The following is a 19,683-nucleotide window of genomic DNA, read 5'->3' on the forward strand; positions in this document are numbered from 1 at the left end:
GTTTCTAAGACATGTGGATTTGTTTTTCCAGATGATATTTTTGACCAATTTATATTCATTAATATACACCTCTCCTTTGTGACTTCTTGCATGTACAAGTAAAGCATTAGTTGAGACTTAGGAAATGTGTCAATAAAAAGCTATCCAGATACTCTTAGACTCTAACTCCATAAGAACAAAGGCTTTAAGTAATTTAATCTCCCTAGATCGAAAACAATGCCTAGTTGTATACTTAAGCCTTCTGCATTCTATGTAAATTATTCCTCAAAGAAAAAATATTTCCATAAAACAGTGTCTGGCACAATAAATGTTAAATAAATTGGGTGACTGAATCTAATCATCTGGGTCATCTCTAAGACAAATGTGCCTAACTAGGAATATTATGTTTGGCAATTTCAACCCTAGTATGTATACCTAGTTCTTCTTGAATATGTAATGAATTCTGAGATTATGGCAGAACAATATCCTCAGGCTACTAAGTTTGAATAACCATCCAAATTGTATAAAACTGAAAAAAGTGGCCTATCACACTGGTAGTTCTGAAATCTAGAATTTGGGTTGGTTTTAATAAAGAAAGGTGGGGGAGAAAAACAGTCCTATGTTTTTAGAAAATATTTATTTAAAAATAAGATTTCTAAAAATACAGTACATAATACATTTCAAGAGAAGTAAAAATTCCAGAATTTAAATAAAAAACAATCTGCAAAGAAAAATAGAAAGCTAACATGATAAAACTAAACCACTAAAATAAATTAAAAAAAAATATTGTTCTTAAGGTAGATACATGGTTTATTTTCCATTTTAAGAACCAGTGTAGACTTTTCGCTTAAACAGGTATATCTTAGATACATGGCTCCCACTTGATATTTTCCTCCTGCCTCTTCTCATCTCTCTCAATTACTATTTTCTTTATTACCATTAGCATTAGAAATGTTAGTGAAGATTTTCTTTCAATGCTCTTAGGGGAACAGACAGGTGACACAGCAGACAACGCAGCAAAACAGCCCTCCGATTTAAACATACGCACTGAATGAAAGAATGCCTGACAAACTTAAAAGCAAAATCTTCATACGGCACTTGGAACACACCACTATTAAAATAAAAGTCTTTTATTTTAGGAATATAGTATTAGATACAATCTGAGGTTGACACAACATTTTGGGAGCCTCAAAATATCACAGATTTTGCCTATTCATTAAACTCACCAGTTGAACTTAAGACTAATTCCAGGGACACAGAGCTCATGCAAGCAGGGTCATGTGTGCTCAGGTCTCACCAACAGCCTGCCTTGTTCCCCGCATGTCAGACCTGCACGTGATCATCTGAGTGTCTCTGATTGTGGTGAAAATTCTTCCTAGGATATCACTGATTTGCTTTATTCTACCTATGCTAAAGTAGAAATTTCTTTTTAATGGTCATCTCTGGAGGACGGCAGAGAGTGGTGAACTCTCTACTACTGTATAACTTGAACAAACAGCTGCATTCAGCTATGTTAATTTAAATAATACATAAACAAGCCAGATACCCCAGAACCGATACTGTGGCAACAAAATCTGGGAAATATATTGTTGACAATTAGAGAGACATGTGTTGCTGCTGCTTCTCATTTTGCTTTCAAATTTTGCTTTGTACAATGACATGTACGTCTATATTTCTATATATCATTCAAACGATCCTAAGTCACATTTCATGTAAGTGTCAGACTTGATTCTTTTTTTCCATTCAGAATTCACTGCAAAACCATATACTGTATCTACATTCAAAGAGAGATTGATTTTAGTTGGTGATTGAAAAATAATGTAAAACATTCTCAAACGTGATTGTCTACCTTTCCAGTACATACAGATTGTATCTTCTGGCCAAAATTTTTAACCATTTCAGCTACAGTGTTAAGGACACTAGATGAGTGTTTTGAAAGTCTGTGGAAACAAATAGGGAATCAGAATAGGATACACAGCAGTATTACATTTGGACAATTACAAGTACTTCTAAAGGGTGCTTTTTCCCATTTTTTGTAAAATGAATCACTAAGCAGAATTAGTTTTTAACATAATCTAACTTTTTATGTAAAGAGTAACAACATCAAGACTTTTTTTTTGTAAAGTTCAGTTTTCTACTAGTAGTTTTGCTTAAATCAAAGTACATTTGCATTTCCTATTGGGCAAGTGTTTGTATATGTATATTTTAAAAGTGTTCTTTAATTTTATCTTTATTTGCAAAATAGACAAATGGCAATATCATTCTTTAATGCCACTAAGGATTACACACACACATTCACATACACAGACACAGAATTCTTCATTTGTAATCAGAATGGCCCTTAACTTTCATTTTAGCATTTTGTTTCAGCATTCATTAAAAGAGCCCAATAATCAATATAGTTCATTTATAGAAATAAAAGTAGAGTTCTTATTATTTCTTTTTCTTGCAGAAATAAAACCAAACAAAACAAATCTTGTGAAAAGAGCTTCAATTATCTTTTGTAACTTCAACCTATTAAAATACCTTTTAAAGTAGCCAATCTATGCTAACATACAAAATGAAAAACCACGCTAATCTGCCTAACTTAAAAAAAAATGCCCAAATGAGAGACATTTAAAACCAGTAAACTGAGGCAGCAGTGTGCAAAAACTACAATCCATTAAGCAAAATTATTCTTAGTAACATTAACTTCTACTTTATAAACACAAGGATGCGAGAAGGAAACTCTCAACCAAAAAGAAGATGAACTCTTTGGTACAGGAATTAAAAATATCACTCAGGGCTGAAGTGAGCAGCACCACAATGTTGTTGTTGTTGAGGTTGTAAAACACTGACTTCAGGCACCAGTAGGTTCAACTTCACCCCATGTGCATGGCAAGAACACAGAACTCTCACTAGGCAGACAGCTTTCCATTTAGTTAACAGCCTATGCAATTAAACCCTGTACTTCGTCAGAGGCAAGCAAAGCCACAAGAAGAAATACACCTTTCATTCTTGCTGTTTTGTCCACATCTTTGTTTATGTATAAAGCTATCAATACCAAAAAGACGAGCGTGTTGAACTGTGTAAGCACTACGTTACATGCTACAGGTATTCACAATACCAATAGATATGGAGACCCTCAAGGTAGCAAGAACTCCAAAACGGCCCAAATTTTAAAGTGAAAATCACCCTTTATAAACAAGTTGTTCATCTTTCCTCTGGTGACAGTTTACTATAATACTTAGTATCCTTTCTTTGCAATAGGAGACCTGGAAAAAAGGTCAGCTTTTTCAACCAAACTTTTGGCAACCTATTTATTTTTCCTCAGCATTAAATAGCTGCCTCGTTCACAATGTTCTTAACATTTCATGTTACCAAACACTACACAATTATATTTAAAATTTAAAATAATTTCTCAAAGGCATCTGACCAGCTGAAAAGAATGAGCAATATAAATTGCTTAGATAAAATAACTCAAACGAAATGCTTAGATGCATTAACAACTCTTACAGTAAAATGGTATCAACAAGAGATAAGCCTACATTGATTGTAGCAGGGGGTTTTCCAATGTCACAGAAACTATCAGCAACTACCCAGATGCTGAGACGCTGATTATCCATGTTCCATCTAGCCTTCTCTCCATCTTACTGTAAGTTCCTCTACTCTCTTCATCCAATTTTGGCTACTCACTACTCATTTGAACTTGTCCTCTATGGTGGACAAGGGAAAAGAACATGATAACAGTAAAAAATACAATGATAATGGAAAATACTGGCAATACCAATGACTTGAGAATTTTAAATACCATTGTTATCTCTGCTTCAAACTAGCACTAGCAGGCAATATTACAACATCCGAAAAACAGAAAAAAATGTAGTAAATTTTGTTGTTAAAAGTTGCACAATGATAATGAAAGGAGACGTCAGAGAAATTATCAATTTCCTGAAGTTAAACCATCATCGTCTCAAAGGCAGCAGAAATGCTAAATATTGACTGATATACAGAAGGACAACATTGGTTCAAAATACTCCAAGCAAGTTGGTTCTATTACTTTCTCACATTCTACTGTAGAATATTCTAGAATTCAATTGAGAATGGCTAAATTCAGAGCATAATGAAATTTGTGATTTATAGATAAATCCAGAGGATTCTTAGAATAGAAGGTAACAGACGTGGACATTAAATAATACACTCATTCATTGTTAATTATATGGTTACTAATACTAGCAAGTAGAACATACTAAATGCACAACTTACTAACTACTTTTGCCAATACTTATATTTTTGAAAGCAACAATAGTAGTGTTGAGTAAAAAATCTAATACTTCTCTCTATTAGTAAATTATTTAGTGTTTCTAACTGTAAACTTTACCAAATAAATTCTAGATATATCTATGTATATTAGAGGTCACGTCAAAAACTTGTTTAATGAAGCAGCAGTAGTTAAGTAAACTTGATCTGGGTAATCTACTCACACACGAGGCACAAGGGAAGCGGTCAGTGACTAGAGAAAGGTCCAGGGAGACCAGCAGCTCTGTTAGTATCAATGCCACTGTAACCAGGGCTGGACACACTGTGATTGTATAGCAACACACGTGAGAACACTAGAACTTCCCCACGACCTAACACATCGAAAACTGTGTGGACGTAATCGAAATGACTGCACATTTCCTGGTTGGAAGTGCTGTCCTAACTTAAGTCTTGATGATGAGCAGTCAGAATAAATACACCCTGTTGGGTGAAACACATCTTCAACTCATTACTTGCATGTGAGTGACTTGAAAAAGCCTGATGAAGAATAGTTACAACTGGCCACCATCCTTAGAGAAAAATACCTCTAAGCACTAGCAAAAATGCAGTGATGTTCATTCTGACGGAAGTGTTGACTTAGCTGTTAAACTGAACTTTATGCATGCTTATGTTCTCAACTTCGACTACTATTAAAAGTAAACTATGCTTTCTCCTGTTAAAAGAGATGAATACATTAACTGAAATTTTAAATATAGCTATCTCTTATGTTAACCACCAATATTTTTAATACAGCTCTTAAGCAAAATAGCATTTTTCTTATAATGGAACATCAGCTAACTTAATATTTTTAAATGATAAGTCTTGGTTTCAAAGTACCAAGAGCTCTTTAGCTGGATGCCTACTGTGTGCGGGATTTTGAATTCAATTTTTGCCTGCAGTCTTGAGCCCAAAAACATCTTTGTTTACAGAAAAGAATAATAACAAATATAATTGTTCAAGAGGCGTAGTTTATAATATCTAGGTAAAAATCTTTCATTCCAGAAGCCCAATTAATGACTTTGCTGATGTAACACATCCTTTAACATATATTTTGCTTAAAATGAAACGGAATGTTTGTAAGAAAATACTTCATCCAACATATAGATTACATCAGTAATCTCATTGTTCATTATTATTTTCTAATGCCTAACATCATTAGTTATTTGCCAGGTTATCCAGAATATAGAATAAACTGGCTACTAAAGCTACAGCTATAACTCTGAGTAGGAAAGTTTAAAAAGAATGAAGAAAAGTATAGAAAGAATTAGTAATCTCTTACTATTTTAATCCAATAGAATCAGTAAAAAAAAGTCATTCCAAAACTGAGATTTAAAAAACTAACTTTTTTTTAGCTATTCAGTAAAACACATTAGATATTTGCTTGCCATAGTAACTACAATAAATTTCTGTGTTTTGTAATAAATTGGTAATTTTAGGGTAATGGCTCTTCTAAATCTAAGGACTTAATTTGCCAAAATAAGGTTTAAAATAAAATTCATGAAATGGTTGACATTTTTTATCCTGATCTGATATAAATTTATAATTGATAGTAAAACATATAGTAAGAATATACATAAATGAAGCGAAGTAGTCATCATATTTGTATGAACCAGACGTTGACACCATAAACAGGAACACAGTTTCATAAAATCTTACATTTTTGTCCATTATTCTCCCTAAGTTTGCACCGCCGACATGTTCAGAATTTGGCTGCACAATTTCCTCGTGGGGCAGTTCAGTCTCTAGAGCCAGTGCAATTACATCACTTAGCCAAAAGAGGGCGCAGAGAGAACATCGGACTTTACGCACGCCCTAGGAAACTGCCAGGTGGGTTCTCTCAAGTCGTCTAACAAGAATTAGAAAACCCACAGTTAGGGGTGCTAACTTGGTAATACTGAAAGTTACAGCATAAGTATATATATACTTTAATATAGATTCTTATATAAATATATTGATATGTAGCATTTCTGCCATTCAAACAAAATAAATATATGCCTTGCCTATACTAGTTTGTATTCCAGTAACTTAGAGGAATCAGGACCAGGGAAGATAAAGAGAAAAGAGGGAAGAGTATGCACCCTAGAAGTGGTAAGTCTAAGGATAACAACAACAAAAGCCCTCAGAGCGGGAAAGGAACCCCCTCTGCTTCTTACTACTGAGGCCGAGGGTGGCTCTGAGGACCGCCCAGGTGCTTTGCAGGGTAGCTCCTGCTACTCTATGAAGTATAAATATGTCCAGAAAGCTCTTTAGGGCTCTTCACTTGGCTTTGCTGTTTCCTCAAGGTCCTCATTTCAAAGGAATGTATACAACATAAGGCATTCAACTGATATCTATCTACTTTATGTATACGTTGCTTCCTTATAACAGTTCTGTCACCAGGCCAAATTTGGTCAATACGTTAGCTTGCACAAAACCCAACCCATGTGCCTGACACAAACATACTAATTTTGTGGTTCATTAAGCTCTATAAATATATTTCTCATATTAAATTTACTATGCATCTTATCAGCACCAATAAAATATTTTCATCTGCCACTTCTAAGTGCTTAAATAATAAAGCATTGTAATCAGAACATGAAAGACATGGTACTGACATCTCTGAGATGAGCTTATTCTACTATTTTAGAGGATATTTACAATTTCTGAAAGAACTAACCATAGTATAAGTTAAGTGGCTGACAATGGCAATCTTCTGTTTCATGATTTGTCAGGTATGACTGCTTACCATCCAAACTAATTAAAAGGAAAATATCGATATGCTCGAAGAACAGCAGCCCTCTTCAAGGGAAAGACTGTGAGTACACATATTTTTTAAAAAGATATACGGATTTTGCAGTATTCTAATGGAAAAAAATTTAAAGGCTGAATTTCCTTCAAAGCATGCTATATGCCTTTTCACACAAATGTTCTATGATTTCCAAGAGACCATCATTATTAGCAATTTAAATTTGTATAAAGCTAATGATAAGTCCAAATCATTATATTTCTTATTTTAAGGTTATTTCCTAACATTAGCTACTAACAAAAGGTCTCTCAATCCAAATTATAGTTGGCCAATTAGAATTTAATTTCAATTTGGGTGACTACAGGTACACAAAAGTTACTGACTTTTACTATAAATAAAATTTCAATATTTGTTGGCCAATATCTATTATATATAAACCTTCAATGTGTAATTTTAGATCTACCAGTAGGTAAATAAAAAGTATATATATTTTTCCAAAAGCACAATATTCCTCTTTATACTGTACATTAAATATTATCTAGTTATATTAGCATTTTAAAACATACACCTTCTAATATAACTGCACTGGAAAAGGTATCTGTGGAGTTATTGCAAATTCTCTAGCCTTTTGCTCATCAGAATCTCAGGGTAAGATAGGAATACATGCCCACTTGGTTAAAAATTTCTCCTTGGAGCAAATATTTTTAAAAAACTCAATAATTACAACAGTACAGGGAAAACAGATGGGAAAGGTAATGTGAAAAAACATTTTAATCCCTCCTTTAAAATAAGGTAGGTAGTTGGTGTTTTATTTTAGTGGTATTTTTATTTTATTTTTGGTGGACAGAATAAAACATTAGAAACCTACTGCTAAGAAAACATTGCCCTTTTGTTGCTGTTTTTGTTTTGTTGTTGTTCGATCCTATGCTGCATTTTAAAAAATCCTGCAGCACATATAAAAGGAAGTACTGTGTATTTTAAATTGTATTTGATAAAGAAAACTTACATATAAGGTGTATCAACTTTTGTAAAACCTGAAGAATTAATTTCAGATTTGGTTAATACTGCTTAAGAGTGAGAAATTTAAATAAACATCTGAAATTTCCCATAAATTAAAATCCATAACATCGTCAGTACTACAAGAAATTATGTACAATTATTTCATCCCAATCACTGCCTTGTGAGTTTAATAAGAAAAGCATTTAAAGAAATCCCTGTGGAAAGCTAATTTGAAAGTAAACATGCTTTAAAACTTAAATATAGACCTTGTATTAGTCCCACAACAGGATCAAGATCACTATTAAAATAAAGCCTGGGGCACATTATGATGCCTAAGATTGGTGGGTGGATTTTAATTGACTTGAAGACTGTCATAGTTCTATTATCAGAAAACCTGTAACGCATTTCCAGCATGGAGGACCCATCTGTGCCCACCATCCATCTGTTTAGACGTGATTGGCAAAGTGGTAGGGAACTCGCAGTGGTTGTCTCTGCCTGAAAGGAATAAACCACAGGATCTTCCAACGAGTGCCAAAAACTTCTGAGAAGGTCTGCTGCCATGGCTTTCGGGGCCTCGATCTACAGAAGACAGCATTATTAGTGAAAGACAGCACTCCCATGGTGCACTTCAGTCAGCTAAAACAATAAGGTTGGCTGGGGATCCGTTACTGGACTCTGATGAATTGCGTCCCAGCATCACAAATACAGCTTTTCTTTCATTATGGCATGCAGCTGAGTTCTAACTCTGGAGAGCAGATATTGTATCTGTGTCGTCAATCAACCTAGGGCAACTTTTGAAGCAGAGGAGAAGCTCGGGATTAACAGAATGTGTGTCAACAACACAGTAGCAAATCTCTTTGATGTACTTTCAGAACAAATAATTTAACTTACTTTAGTTAGACAAGGAGCAAGAACGATCAGTACTTATTTTGTTTGAAAACTATGATGGCAAGAAGACCCCTACTGTAAGACTGGGTATGCCTGTCTAGCTCAGGTCTTAGACAAGGCACCAAGAAAAAGCCATCATTATATTATCTTTCCACTACACACAGACATTTTTCAAATGGGGCTAGTTGTTTCTGTTTTTAAATAAGAACACTACAGACTTCACTTTTATACTTACATTTCTTCACAACAGTTTGACATCTTTTCAATAGACGTTGTATCCTATTAAAATTGAAAAAATTACACTCAGATGTAACAAAGTTATCAAGGCTTTATTCTCTATCTATTTTATGATGTTTTTAATCATATTCAGAGAATACTCTGAAGATTTAAACAGTTCATATATGGCTACTAAGAATTTTAAATTATCTACACACTTTGCTGAAATTCCCGTGGAAGCACAAAATCAACATCACATTGTGCAAAAAAAAAAATTTCTTCAATTACAAAACTTCATAAAAATTGTAGAAGTCTCACTTTATTAAAATATAACCTTTTACTACACTTGCTTTCTTGATAATTCTTTCAAAAGACTAGTGTCTATTTTTATTTCAACTGTCGGTGAATATGCATTAAAAATAAATAACAAAATGACAAATGAAAGGCACTAATGAACAGAAAAGAGCCAAGAACCAAGAGTGCTATTGGTTCTGGACTTCTGTAAACACACACAATTCACAAGGCAATCTACGCATCTGCCACACTACAACATCTATTTTTATGAAAAGTAAAGTTAACTGATGAGCATTCTTTGGTGACAACTATTCCCTTTTTCCAAGAGAAAAATCAGTCTCTTCAAAATAATACAATTTCTTAGTATGTGTTCTCTTTAAGGCTCTAACAAAAATATATAAGAAAAACAATTCAACAAAAAGAACATAGCTCCTAGACACACGGGTATAATTCATGTTAAGAGATGATGTATCTTTCAACTGAGAAACTGTGATAAGTATTGTCCAAATAATCAAAACACAAATTATACAACCTTATTTTAGAAATATATTGACATTTTAAATATAAAGTAGTACAAGAGAAAATATATTCTTTTAAATATAAAAAAAAGTTAGAGATGTTTTCCTCCCGTTATCCTTTAGGAGCTTGCTCATATACAGCAGGTGGACTGTGCTGTCATTAAGCAGTACTATTCACGCAAAATATCTGTGGCTGCAACTCCCATCCCAAGAACTACTTTGGTTGTAGAACTTTCTTCCAATGACACTAAGAAAAAGCTCCTTTACTTTAAAATACTCCTCATAAAAGTTACATGAATAGCTCATAATAGTAAATGCTCATGTATGAACAGCTGAAAACTACAGTTAGCCCACAAAAGGGAAAACAAGTCTATGTTTTAGATGACTAGTAACCAATAATAGCATTTCATTTCCAGATTTCCCAAGAATTTGTGACAAGATTAAAGATCAGCTATATATTCTATACTCATTAGTTTTCCTATCATGCTTTGAAATTCATGTTATCCAATGACAATTCTACTTATAATTAAACTTTCTTGGTTCTGTTGCATAATTTCTGTTGCATAATTTGTTGCAACATACTATTTTGCTTTGCGAAAACAGTCTGCAAACACATAAGAACATTGATTAGAGTCTTAGAGGGAAGTTGGGCCTGTGGTTCCACATCTGTTAAGAAAGTAACTGAAGTAATTTTAACGGTTTCTTAGAACTGATGAGTGATGAGTTGTTTCAAAACAATTAAGATAGCTTGTGCAAAAATACAAAGGGAAAGAGAACAGAAGTCAAGAAGTGCTATTAGGAAAGGTACATAAACGGCCTAAAATCACAATTGTGGGTAACTTAAAAATTGGAAACTACTTCAGGACAAGGAATGCAATTACAAGGTCAGACTACTGTAACTAGCCAATATTACATAAAATGCTTACTAGGCAGAAATTTACAACTTGATACAACTTGGAGGAATTTACTTGTGGAGACAAAAGAATCAACTTTAAAGACTTTGGATTTAGACTTCATATGGGAAGAGTTTTTATTTTCAAGTGCTTTTGAAATCTCTTCTAGAATCTGGTTCAAGAAATAAGTAGAATACTACCTATCAAGTTATTATAAACACATGGTTATTCTATCAAAGGATGTGATATTCACCGTGACTTTATGAACAGGATTTGTGAGGCTAGCCAAAAAAGGCTATTTTTTTCTCTCTAGAAATGGCAAATGTTTCTCTCTCTGAAACTCAGCTATCCAGAATACTGTTATAAGAAAAAAGTACAATTTGTATTTGAACAGCCAAACATGTTCCAAAGTTTTTCCACTGGCACTTACACAACATACTCAGACCAACACAAGTTATCACACCTTCACATTCATAAGCGCAATAGAAACAGCAAACTAGAAGAGGAGAGAGGTTACTACTGGCAGGAACATTGGAAACCATAAGTTATTTCCAAGTGCCAAATTAGGTTTAATGTACTTTTTGTTTTGTTTTATAAAGGAGGGAAATGTGGAATACTTCAGAAAACACGAACTAAAAATAATTAAAATAGATTTTGCTGCAGATAATTCCATTCAATATAAGACTCAATACCTTTAGTGACCATCAGAAAATGACAGTAAGATGATTGCTGTCTTCAAGGAGTATAAATATAATTGATAAATTCTTAAGTTATATGTAAACTTTGACTATCCAGAAAAATGTATTCTTCAAGGAATCATAAGAAACAAGCTTATTGTATGTTGTCTACAATCAGGATATCTTATTTCCAGAGAAATATTTATGTCTTGATTATGGTCTAATGATCAAAATACCTAAGACTTCCATCAGTCTGCATAACTAAGAGAGATATGCAAATGCTTTCCTATTTTAAAAACTGGAAGTTTTCTATTTTCTAAAAAAGGATAAACTAGAAAGAGCAAGACTTACAGAAATATAGGCCTTGTCTATTTTATCAAACAATACTTTATCTTCTTCTGATGGCTGATGTTGCCCTAAGAACTGATCTTTCAGATTCAGTCTAAGAAAATATGTTTGACTAAAAAATAAAGCTGTGCCCTAACTAATAAGAGTACACCCGGAATGGAAAAAAAAAGTTCCTAGAAGAAAGGAAGAAGGAAGTAGTTATTGCCTATTGAAAAAATCGGGAGATGAGCAAGGCCTGATGGTCCAGTGGTTAAAGTTTGGTGCTCTCACTGTTTCAGTAGCCAAGGTTCATTTCTCAGTGGCGGCACCACACCATCTGTCAGTTAGTTGCCATGCTGTGGTGGCGGCTCACGTAGAAGAACTAGAAGGACTTACAACTAGGATATACAACCATGCACTACAGCTTTGAGGATGAAAAAAAAAAAAAATGGGAGGGGTGAGGGGCAAAGAGCAAGAATTTATCACCAGACATTACCTGGCTAACAGACTTGAGAATCTAGTCCTCTTAGAATAGATAGCTTGATGATACAATCCATCCAACTAACTCACCCTGCTTTGAGTTCATTCTCATCAAGCAACACTTTGCCACATATGTTCTTGTATGGGAGAAAGAGTGTGCTGTAGAGTCCTTTGGCGTAATTGAAAATTGTACATAAGCGAATAAACAGTCCATCTGGTTTATACGACTATCGCTTTTGAGTCTGGAAGTAAGAGTCATTGCCCCTGTGCCTGATTAACTCTGGAAACATTTTCAAACTGAAGCTTCTAGACCTGCCAACGTGAAGACCTGATGAAAGTAAGAACATTGTATCAGAAAGATTCCTTGAAGATAGTTCCATCTATCCTCAATGATAGCCTATACTCTTTATTCGTATTATAGGTCTTTCCATGCTTTTAACTCTGTTGCACATACCTAATTCAACAAGTGTTGATTTAATCTGGAGTTAAAAAGACTATTTAGGAAAGTTTTTCACAACCAGAGACTATATACCTGTTTTATCTATTACTAATTTCTACTAATTCTAAGATAGACTTTTGCTTGCCTTCCTAGCACCTCTGATCAACAGACAGACACCAGGTCATTTAGCTTTCTATCTTCCATAGCACCTAGTGGCATATATTGCTCAAAGAGGGCACCCAATATGTGTTTGCAGCACTAAACTAATTGAACATAGAACTATCATGATTCCTTATTTTTATTTATTTTGCAGTCCAAAGAGAGAAAATGTTCTGTTAATCTTAGTTTTTTCGCCTCCTTTGAAGCCAGAACTCACTATATATCCCTCATTTGAAATACGTTGTTCTTTAAGCATCCATCTCCAACAGCGGACCAGCTATATCTTTTATTAGAGATCTGAAGTTCACATAAACATTTAATCAATCATGGAACCAAAGAGAGAGGGCAGTAGATCTTACATTTACAGCCACTGAAAATCTCTTTCCAGAATAATTCCCATACTTTTCTAAATCAACCTACTTTCTGGCTGTATAAAATCTTAGAAAAGTTACTAAAACTCTCTATTTCAATTTTCAAATACTACTACTTAACCTCATAGGTCTTTGTAGGGATTAAATGACTTAATAAATGTTGGAGCCCTTAATAAGTCCTCAATAAAGGGCAGCCCTAGTTTTTACTGATATCGCCTACTGAACACTTTCTGAGAGGGACTGGAGATAGAATATCTCAGTTACATCAGAATGTAACTTTAAATAATCATATTTAAACAAAAAAGGAGTTTTTATAATGAAAGATAAAATGACAGAGACTATGGGAGACTACACAGATAAAATCCAGTGTCCACAAGGGGTTTATAATCTAGTTGAAAATACAAGTACTAAGGACATAAGCCATGATTCACTTTCTCATTTACCCATCTATCAAGAATGTACTAAGTATCTATTATGGTACAGCCCTTGGCATCAAGCAGCCTACAGTCTAGGGCAAGTAGTCAAGGATGCAAGAAATAACTACAGGAATATACAGACTATGCCAGGGAGGATAACTATACCCAATAACACGTGGCATAAATAAGCCTTACACTAAATATTTGAAACAGCTGAAAAATTATGTTTGCAATCAACACTTAGGGCAACTATTCTTACACTTTTAATACAAAATTACACTTTCAATAAGATTTTTGGTTATCAGTAGAGGTAAGATGGGCTAATGTGCCCCTTCGGCTGGGATTTGGGTGTAACTAATATATTGATAGAATGTGACAGAGAGAAGCACATGAATCATTGTGGAAAAAGATATACAAGTTAACCATAAATATAAGATTCACTGTGTTTTTCAATCCTATAATATTTTAAAGTCAGATTAAAAATTCTTGTAGATTCAGGGGCCGGCCCGGTGGTGCAGCAGTTAAATTCGCACGTTCCACTTTGGTGGCCCGGGGTTCACCGGTTCCGATCACGGGTGTGGACATACACACCACCTGTCAAGCCATGCTATGGCAGGAGTCCCACATATGAAGTAGAGGAAGATGGGCATGGATGTTAGCTCATGGCCAGTCTTTCTCAGCAAAAAAAGGAGGTTTGGTGACAGATGTTAGCTCAGGGCTAATCTTCCTCAAAAAGAAAAAAAATTTCATGTGGATTCAGAACATGAGATAAAAAAATGAATATCTTTGAAAAACATCAAGTAAAAGGTAAACTCATGTTTAGCTTCTGTCCAAAAAAAAGCATCTACTTAATTACTCGAGCAATTAGCAATGCTTTAAGAAAATTAAACTGTACTATTCCTACAGAAAAAAATTATAGAAATAGATTTAAATTGTTTTTAATTACTTTTAACCTTATCAGAAATACTTCCAAGGAGTTTATTATACTGAGCAAAGAGAGATGATGCAATACAAACACATTTTCACACAGGAACGAACACGTTTATGCGAAAGAGCAATCCAATTCTAAACATAATTTTGATGCTAACAAGCATTTTTAAAAAGTATGCTTTTATGTTACCATGCAATGTAACTTAGTAGGTATTTAAACTAATTCCTTGGCAAGAGGGAAGCCTAGTTTCTATAAAGTTCTCTATTGTATCAAAATTCAAAGAACTACTACAGCCAATACAAGATGACATTAGAAGCATATAATGTGACATTTTAAATTTTTATCAGTTTTCTACATTTTTAAAAGCTACTGAGAAGGTATCTTGTATAATAATTGGAAATACTGTATTAGAAATACATTTTGTTTTTATTAAACAAAAATATAATCCAGAAAGGAAAACAAAATGCTGTACAGAGCTCCCTTTACAGAAATGTGAGTGAGTTGGGTTTAGCATTATTACCAGTGATTTCCATATGTGCAATGCTGATTTGGAGTTATGTAAACCAAACATAATTTGTACAGAGATGGTACTGAATGCTGCTAATTCACCACTCTGATGCAGTGGGATACCTGGCAAAATTTAATTATAAGGATTAATAATCTCAGAACCACATTTCTGGGTACATATTAAAAGGCAGATAAGTCCACTAATTGTCTGATTAATGAGAATGCTATTTAATAGATAATCTCACTTAAAGTAATCTGACATTTTGAACATAAGACATTTTTCATTGCATAAGATAACCAACTTAATATTAAGTCACCCCTGCATTTGTGGCTCTTTCTGTACTTATTTAGGTAAACACGAGCCAGTATTTAGAGGGAAAACATTTTCCCCTTTTAATTTGAAAAGCTTTGCTTTAAGCTACCCTCAATAATTCAAGTAGAGTCCAACACTCGTACCTGTGAGACCAAATGCAAAAAGCTCAATTTTTTCTTTGAGAACTTAAAGCCTTTTACAAAACTGCCACTGAATACATCTTCCCAACCCTACCCTCAACCTCAGCACAACTGAGAAAAGCACTAAGCTCCAGAGACGCCGTCAAAAGCTGAAGCTATTACATAAACTCCACGGTGCCCAGAAAACAAAAATGCTTGTATATAAAATTTAGATAAACTGTCAGGGCAGTGTCATGGTACACAATAGCTCACTGTCAGAAGCGCACCAGAAGGCACTGCACCAGCTGTTCCAGAGCTTCTTGATGAACTCTGCAAGCCCAGTGACGGAAACATGACTAATACAATCACCCGGCACTATGAGGACTGGTGCTCATCAGAATGGACATTATTCTTGGCTGTGTGTGAACTACTGCTCAGTAAGAAATTCTGACAACATCAATTACTTTAATAACAACATCACTATCCATTTCATTCAGAAACAGAAAAAAAGGCTAAACATTCTAAGTAAGGAATAATTAGAATAATCTGTTCCCTAAATAAGGAACGCTTCAAAGCACATTGCTTTGAAGACACTTTAACTTCAATATTAGTTTTAATAAAAATGCACAAACACATATTTAAATCCTGTTTGAAATTAAATCTAAAAATAATCAAAGGTAATCCTTTAAAATTGGGTTTAAGATTAGTCTATTCCACAGAAACATCTGGTTGTGTTGAGATCTTTTAACCTGGGAAATGAGATTAGAAATACACTATTTTTAAATTTAAGTAATTTTTAATTATTTTATCTGGGTCACAGATAATCTGCTCTTGCTAGGTCTAAAATGACATCAGATTATCATTACTATGATTATCCTGCTACCTTCTACTATCAATAAGAAGACGGGATTTTTCCTCTGACACAGGAGAGAAATGATTTATTTATTCCAAGTAAGAATAAATAACGAAAAAAAATTACTGCAAATTGATATGCTGCTTCCTCAAAACCTCAATCTACACCTAAAGAGACAGCATCTGTTTTGCTTGTTTGTTGTCTAATAGGTCTGTATTCAAGCTATCGAATTACACAGTTTATATAATGAAATGATACCAGTGTTTTCCCAAAATGCCTCTTGGTCTTTGGGGTGCAGGAGGAGGGGAAGGAGGAAGACTTCAGTTGGAAGGGTTAAATTTACTGTGATTCCTTCTCCTCCTTTTCTTTCTTAAGCTACCTGAAAAATTCATCACTACTTTCACACTGTAAAGAGAGATCCATGGATTCAGATTACGATAAAAACACGTCCAGGTGTTAAATTTCCTGTAGGTAGCATTAATTTTTCACAAAATGAAATAGCAAGCATCTTTTATAAAGAAAGTAAGCAAAATACTGAATGCACGACAACTTTCAAGAAATAAGCCTTAAAGAACCTGAAATCAATGTAGGGAGGAGTGCATTCTGAAAACCTTTTAAAATTTTTCGTTAGATCCAAAAAGAGTGGTGCCTGATGTTCACTATGAAAGCCTAGGTAAATGCCATTGAAATTTACCATAACTTTTCAAACTACTTGGGTTCAAGAAGTACAGTGACTAAAGACTGGACTAACAAATAGAATATATTCTCTCCCTTAATTCTTGAATTCTTTTTTGAATGTTTCCCAAAAACATAATTTCTACAGGCATCAGACCTGTCTAGTACAGATGTTCTGAGAGGACACTATGCGTATACAGAAGGAGATGAAACTTCTGAAGGCAGCATTATTAACAAGTGTGATTTCTACTCAGTTTTAGAAATATCACAACATCAGAACCAATCTCCCCATCTTAAGACAATGAAATGTTCAATATTATAGCAAAAAAGAAAACAGTGAAATTTGAAAATTAACATGTAGTATGGAATAGAGTTATAATGGAATCTGATGTTATACATACTTTAAAAACAAAAAAACAAGATAAATAACTTTATGTCCAACTCAGAAGTGAATGCTAAAATTTTAGACTAGGGATTCTTAAAAGATCTTGAAGACTTCGCTGCCAAACTCCACTCTCTGAAGCTACTAGGGCTTCTAGGTGAGAAGGAAATTGTTACCCTCAGCTACAAACCCTGCCAGCCCTCCTAAGTTACGTGACACCTTAGCAGGGATGCTCCCAAATGTCCATTTCCAGTCATTAATCATAAGAAATTGGGGAAATCTGAGAAATCCTATTCCAAGGGATATAAATACATACCAATGATTTTGGTAAATTCAAAAGTAGAAATTCAAAAAATGCAAGCATAATTTGGCAATTTTGACATGACTTATAAACAGACTATAACCTAATTATGAATTTGTACGAAAGTAGAGACAAAAGATTTTAGGGGAAGACCCACTCTGATCCTCGGCATTGTTATTAATATCATGTCATTCATCATCATCCTTAAAGAAATGGCAAGAGATATAAGAAAATATTTCAAGCTAAATAATAAAAATATATTTAGATAGACATTATACAATCCATGAACAGCCAATAAGCATATGAAGAAGTGTTTGATATCATTAGTCATCAGGGAAACACAAACTAAAAAGAGATACTATTAAAACCTACCAGAATAGCTACAATTAAAAAGACTGACAATAACAGATGTTGACAAGATGTGGAAACCAGAATTCTCATACATTTTTGGTAAGAGTGCAAAATGGTACAGTTACTTGGGAAAAAGATCTGGCAGTTTCTTATGAAATGGAATACTACTCAGCAATAAAAAGGAATTATCAATACATGCAACAATATGGATGAATCAATAAACATTATATTGAGTGAAAGAAGACTTACATAAATGAGTACATATGAAAATCTATAATCAATGATGGTGAATCATTCATCCACCATCCCTGACCAATGGTGGTCAATCAATCATCTGTGGTGAAAAAAATCAGATCAATAGTGCCTTTGCAGAGGATGCAGATTTACTGATACGAGGTATGGGGGACCTTCTTGGGGTGATGGTAATATTCTGTATTGTGAAAGGGGCTTGGATTGCACATGTGTCCATTGATCAGAGCTTATCAAATAGTACACTTAAATGTAAGCCGTTCATTGTATGTAAATTTTCCCTCAAAAGAAAAAAAATGTAAACAAGTATTGAGCTCTAGTTAATGATTTGCATGGTGAACTATTTGATGCCTGCAATCAACTTTGACATGTATCAAAACATATAATGGATTGACAGATGGATTGTTTGAAATGAGACAGCTAGAAGGATAAAGACAGAGAGATATCTCCTGCATTATTTCTTTTTTTGAAAGTTAATGTTTTAATTAACATTTCTTATTAATCAATAATAGAAAAGGATACCTTAACAGAAAATAGACAAAGGATATTAACAAACCATATATATAATGAATGAACAAATGAATGAAAATGAACAAGTGAATAAAATTAACATTTAAATTATGCTAGAAATTAAGCTTATTGAGATACAATTCATATACAGTTCACCCACTTAAAGCATACAATTCAATGGTTTTTTACTATGTTCACAGAGTCATGCAAACACCATCACAACTAATTTTAGCACATGTTCATCACCCCATAAAAGAAACCCTGTGCCCTTTGGCCATCACTTCCAGCACTCCTAGTTCCCCAACCCTGGGCAGCCACTAATCTGCTTTCTGTCTCTATAGACTTGCCTATTCTGGACATTTCATATAAATGTGATCATACAAATATGTGACCTTTTGTGACTGGTTTCTTTGACTTAGGATGTTCTGAAGGTCCATCCACACTGCAATACGTGTCAGTATTTCATTTCTTTTTATGGCCAAATAATATTCCGTTGTATGGATATACTACATTTTTTGTACCCTTTCCTCAGCTGATAGCCTTTGGATTGCTTTCAGTTTGGGGTTATTACAAATAATGAATAAATATTCATGTACAAGTTTTTGTGCAGACATACTTTTCATTTTTCTTGGGTATATACCTAGGAGTGGAATTGCTGAGTCAAATGATAACTCTACCTTTAACTTTTTAAAGAACTGCCAGACTGTTTTCTAAAGTACTTGCACCATTTTACATTCCCACCCGCAGTGCATGAGCGTTCTGATTCCTCTAAATCCTCACCAACCATTGTTACTATCTTTTTTTATTATAACCATCCTAGTGTGTGAAGTGGTACC

General features: G+C 34.0%; 1 protein-coding gene across 14 annotated transcripts in view; it reads right to left on the reverse strand.

Moving 5' to 3' along the window:
• Window positions 1-1,093: 1,093 nt before the first annotated feature.
• Window positions 1,094-19,683, reverse strand: part of ZDHHC21 (zinc finger DHHC-type palmitoyltransferase 21) — a 73,170-nt gene continuing 54,580 nt past the window's right edge. For 7 of the 14 annotated variants that reach the window (XM_070248906.1, XM_070248908.1, XM_023627374.2 and 4 more), the window contains 2 exons: window positions 9,102-9,145; window positions 1,094-8,557 (listed from right to left, as the gene is read on the reverse strand). In XM_070248906.1, coding sequence (XP_070105007.1) covers window positions 8,425-8,557; window positions 9,102-9,145 — 177 coding nt within the window. In that variant the 3' untranslated portion in view covers window positions 1,094-8,424. Of the gene's footprint in view, window positions 8,770-9,101; window positions 9,146-12,287; window positions 12,600-19,683 lie in introns of those variants that run through there. The other 7 variants (XM_070248909.1, XM_023627378.2, XM_023627379.2 and 4 more) reach the window with 5 other exon arrangements.

The sequence above is a fragment of the Equus caballus genome, chromosome 23 (genome assembly GCF_041296265.1).
Source record: "Equus caballus isolate H_3958 breed thoroughbred chromosome 23, TB-T2T, whole genome shotgun sequence".
Lineage (NCBI taxonomy): Eukaryota > Metazoa > Chordata > Mammalia > Perissodactyla > Equidae > Equus > Equus caballus.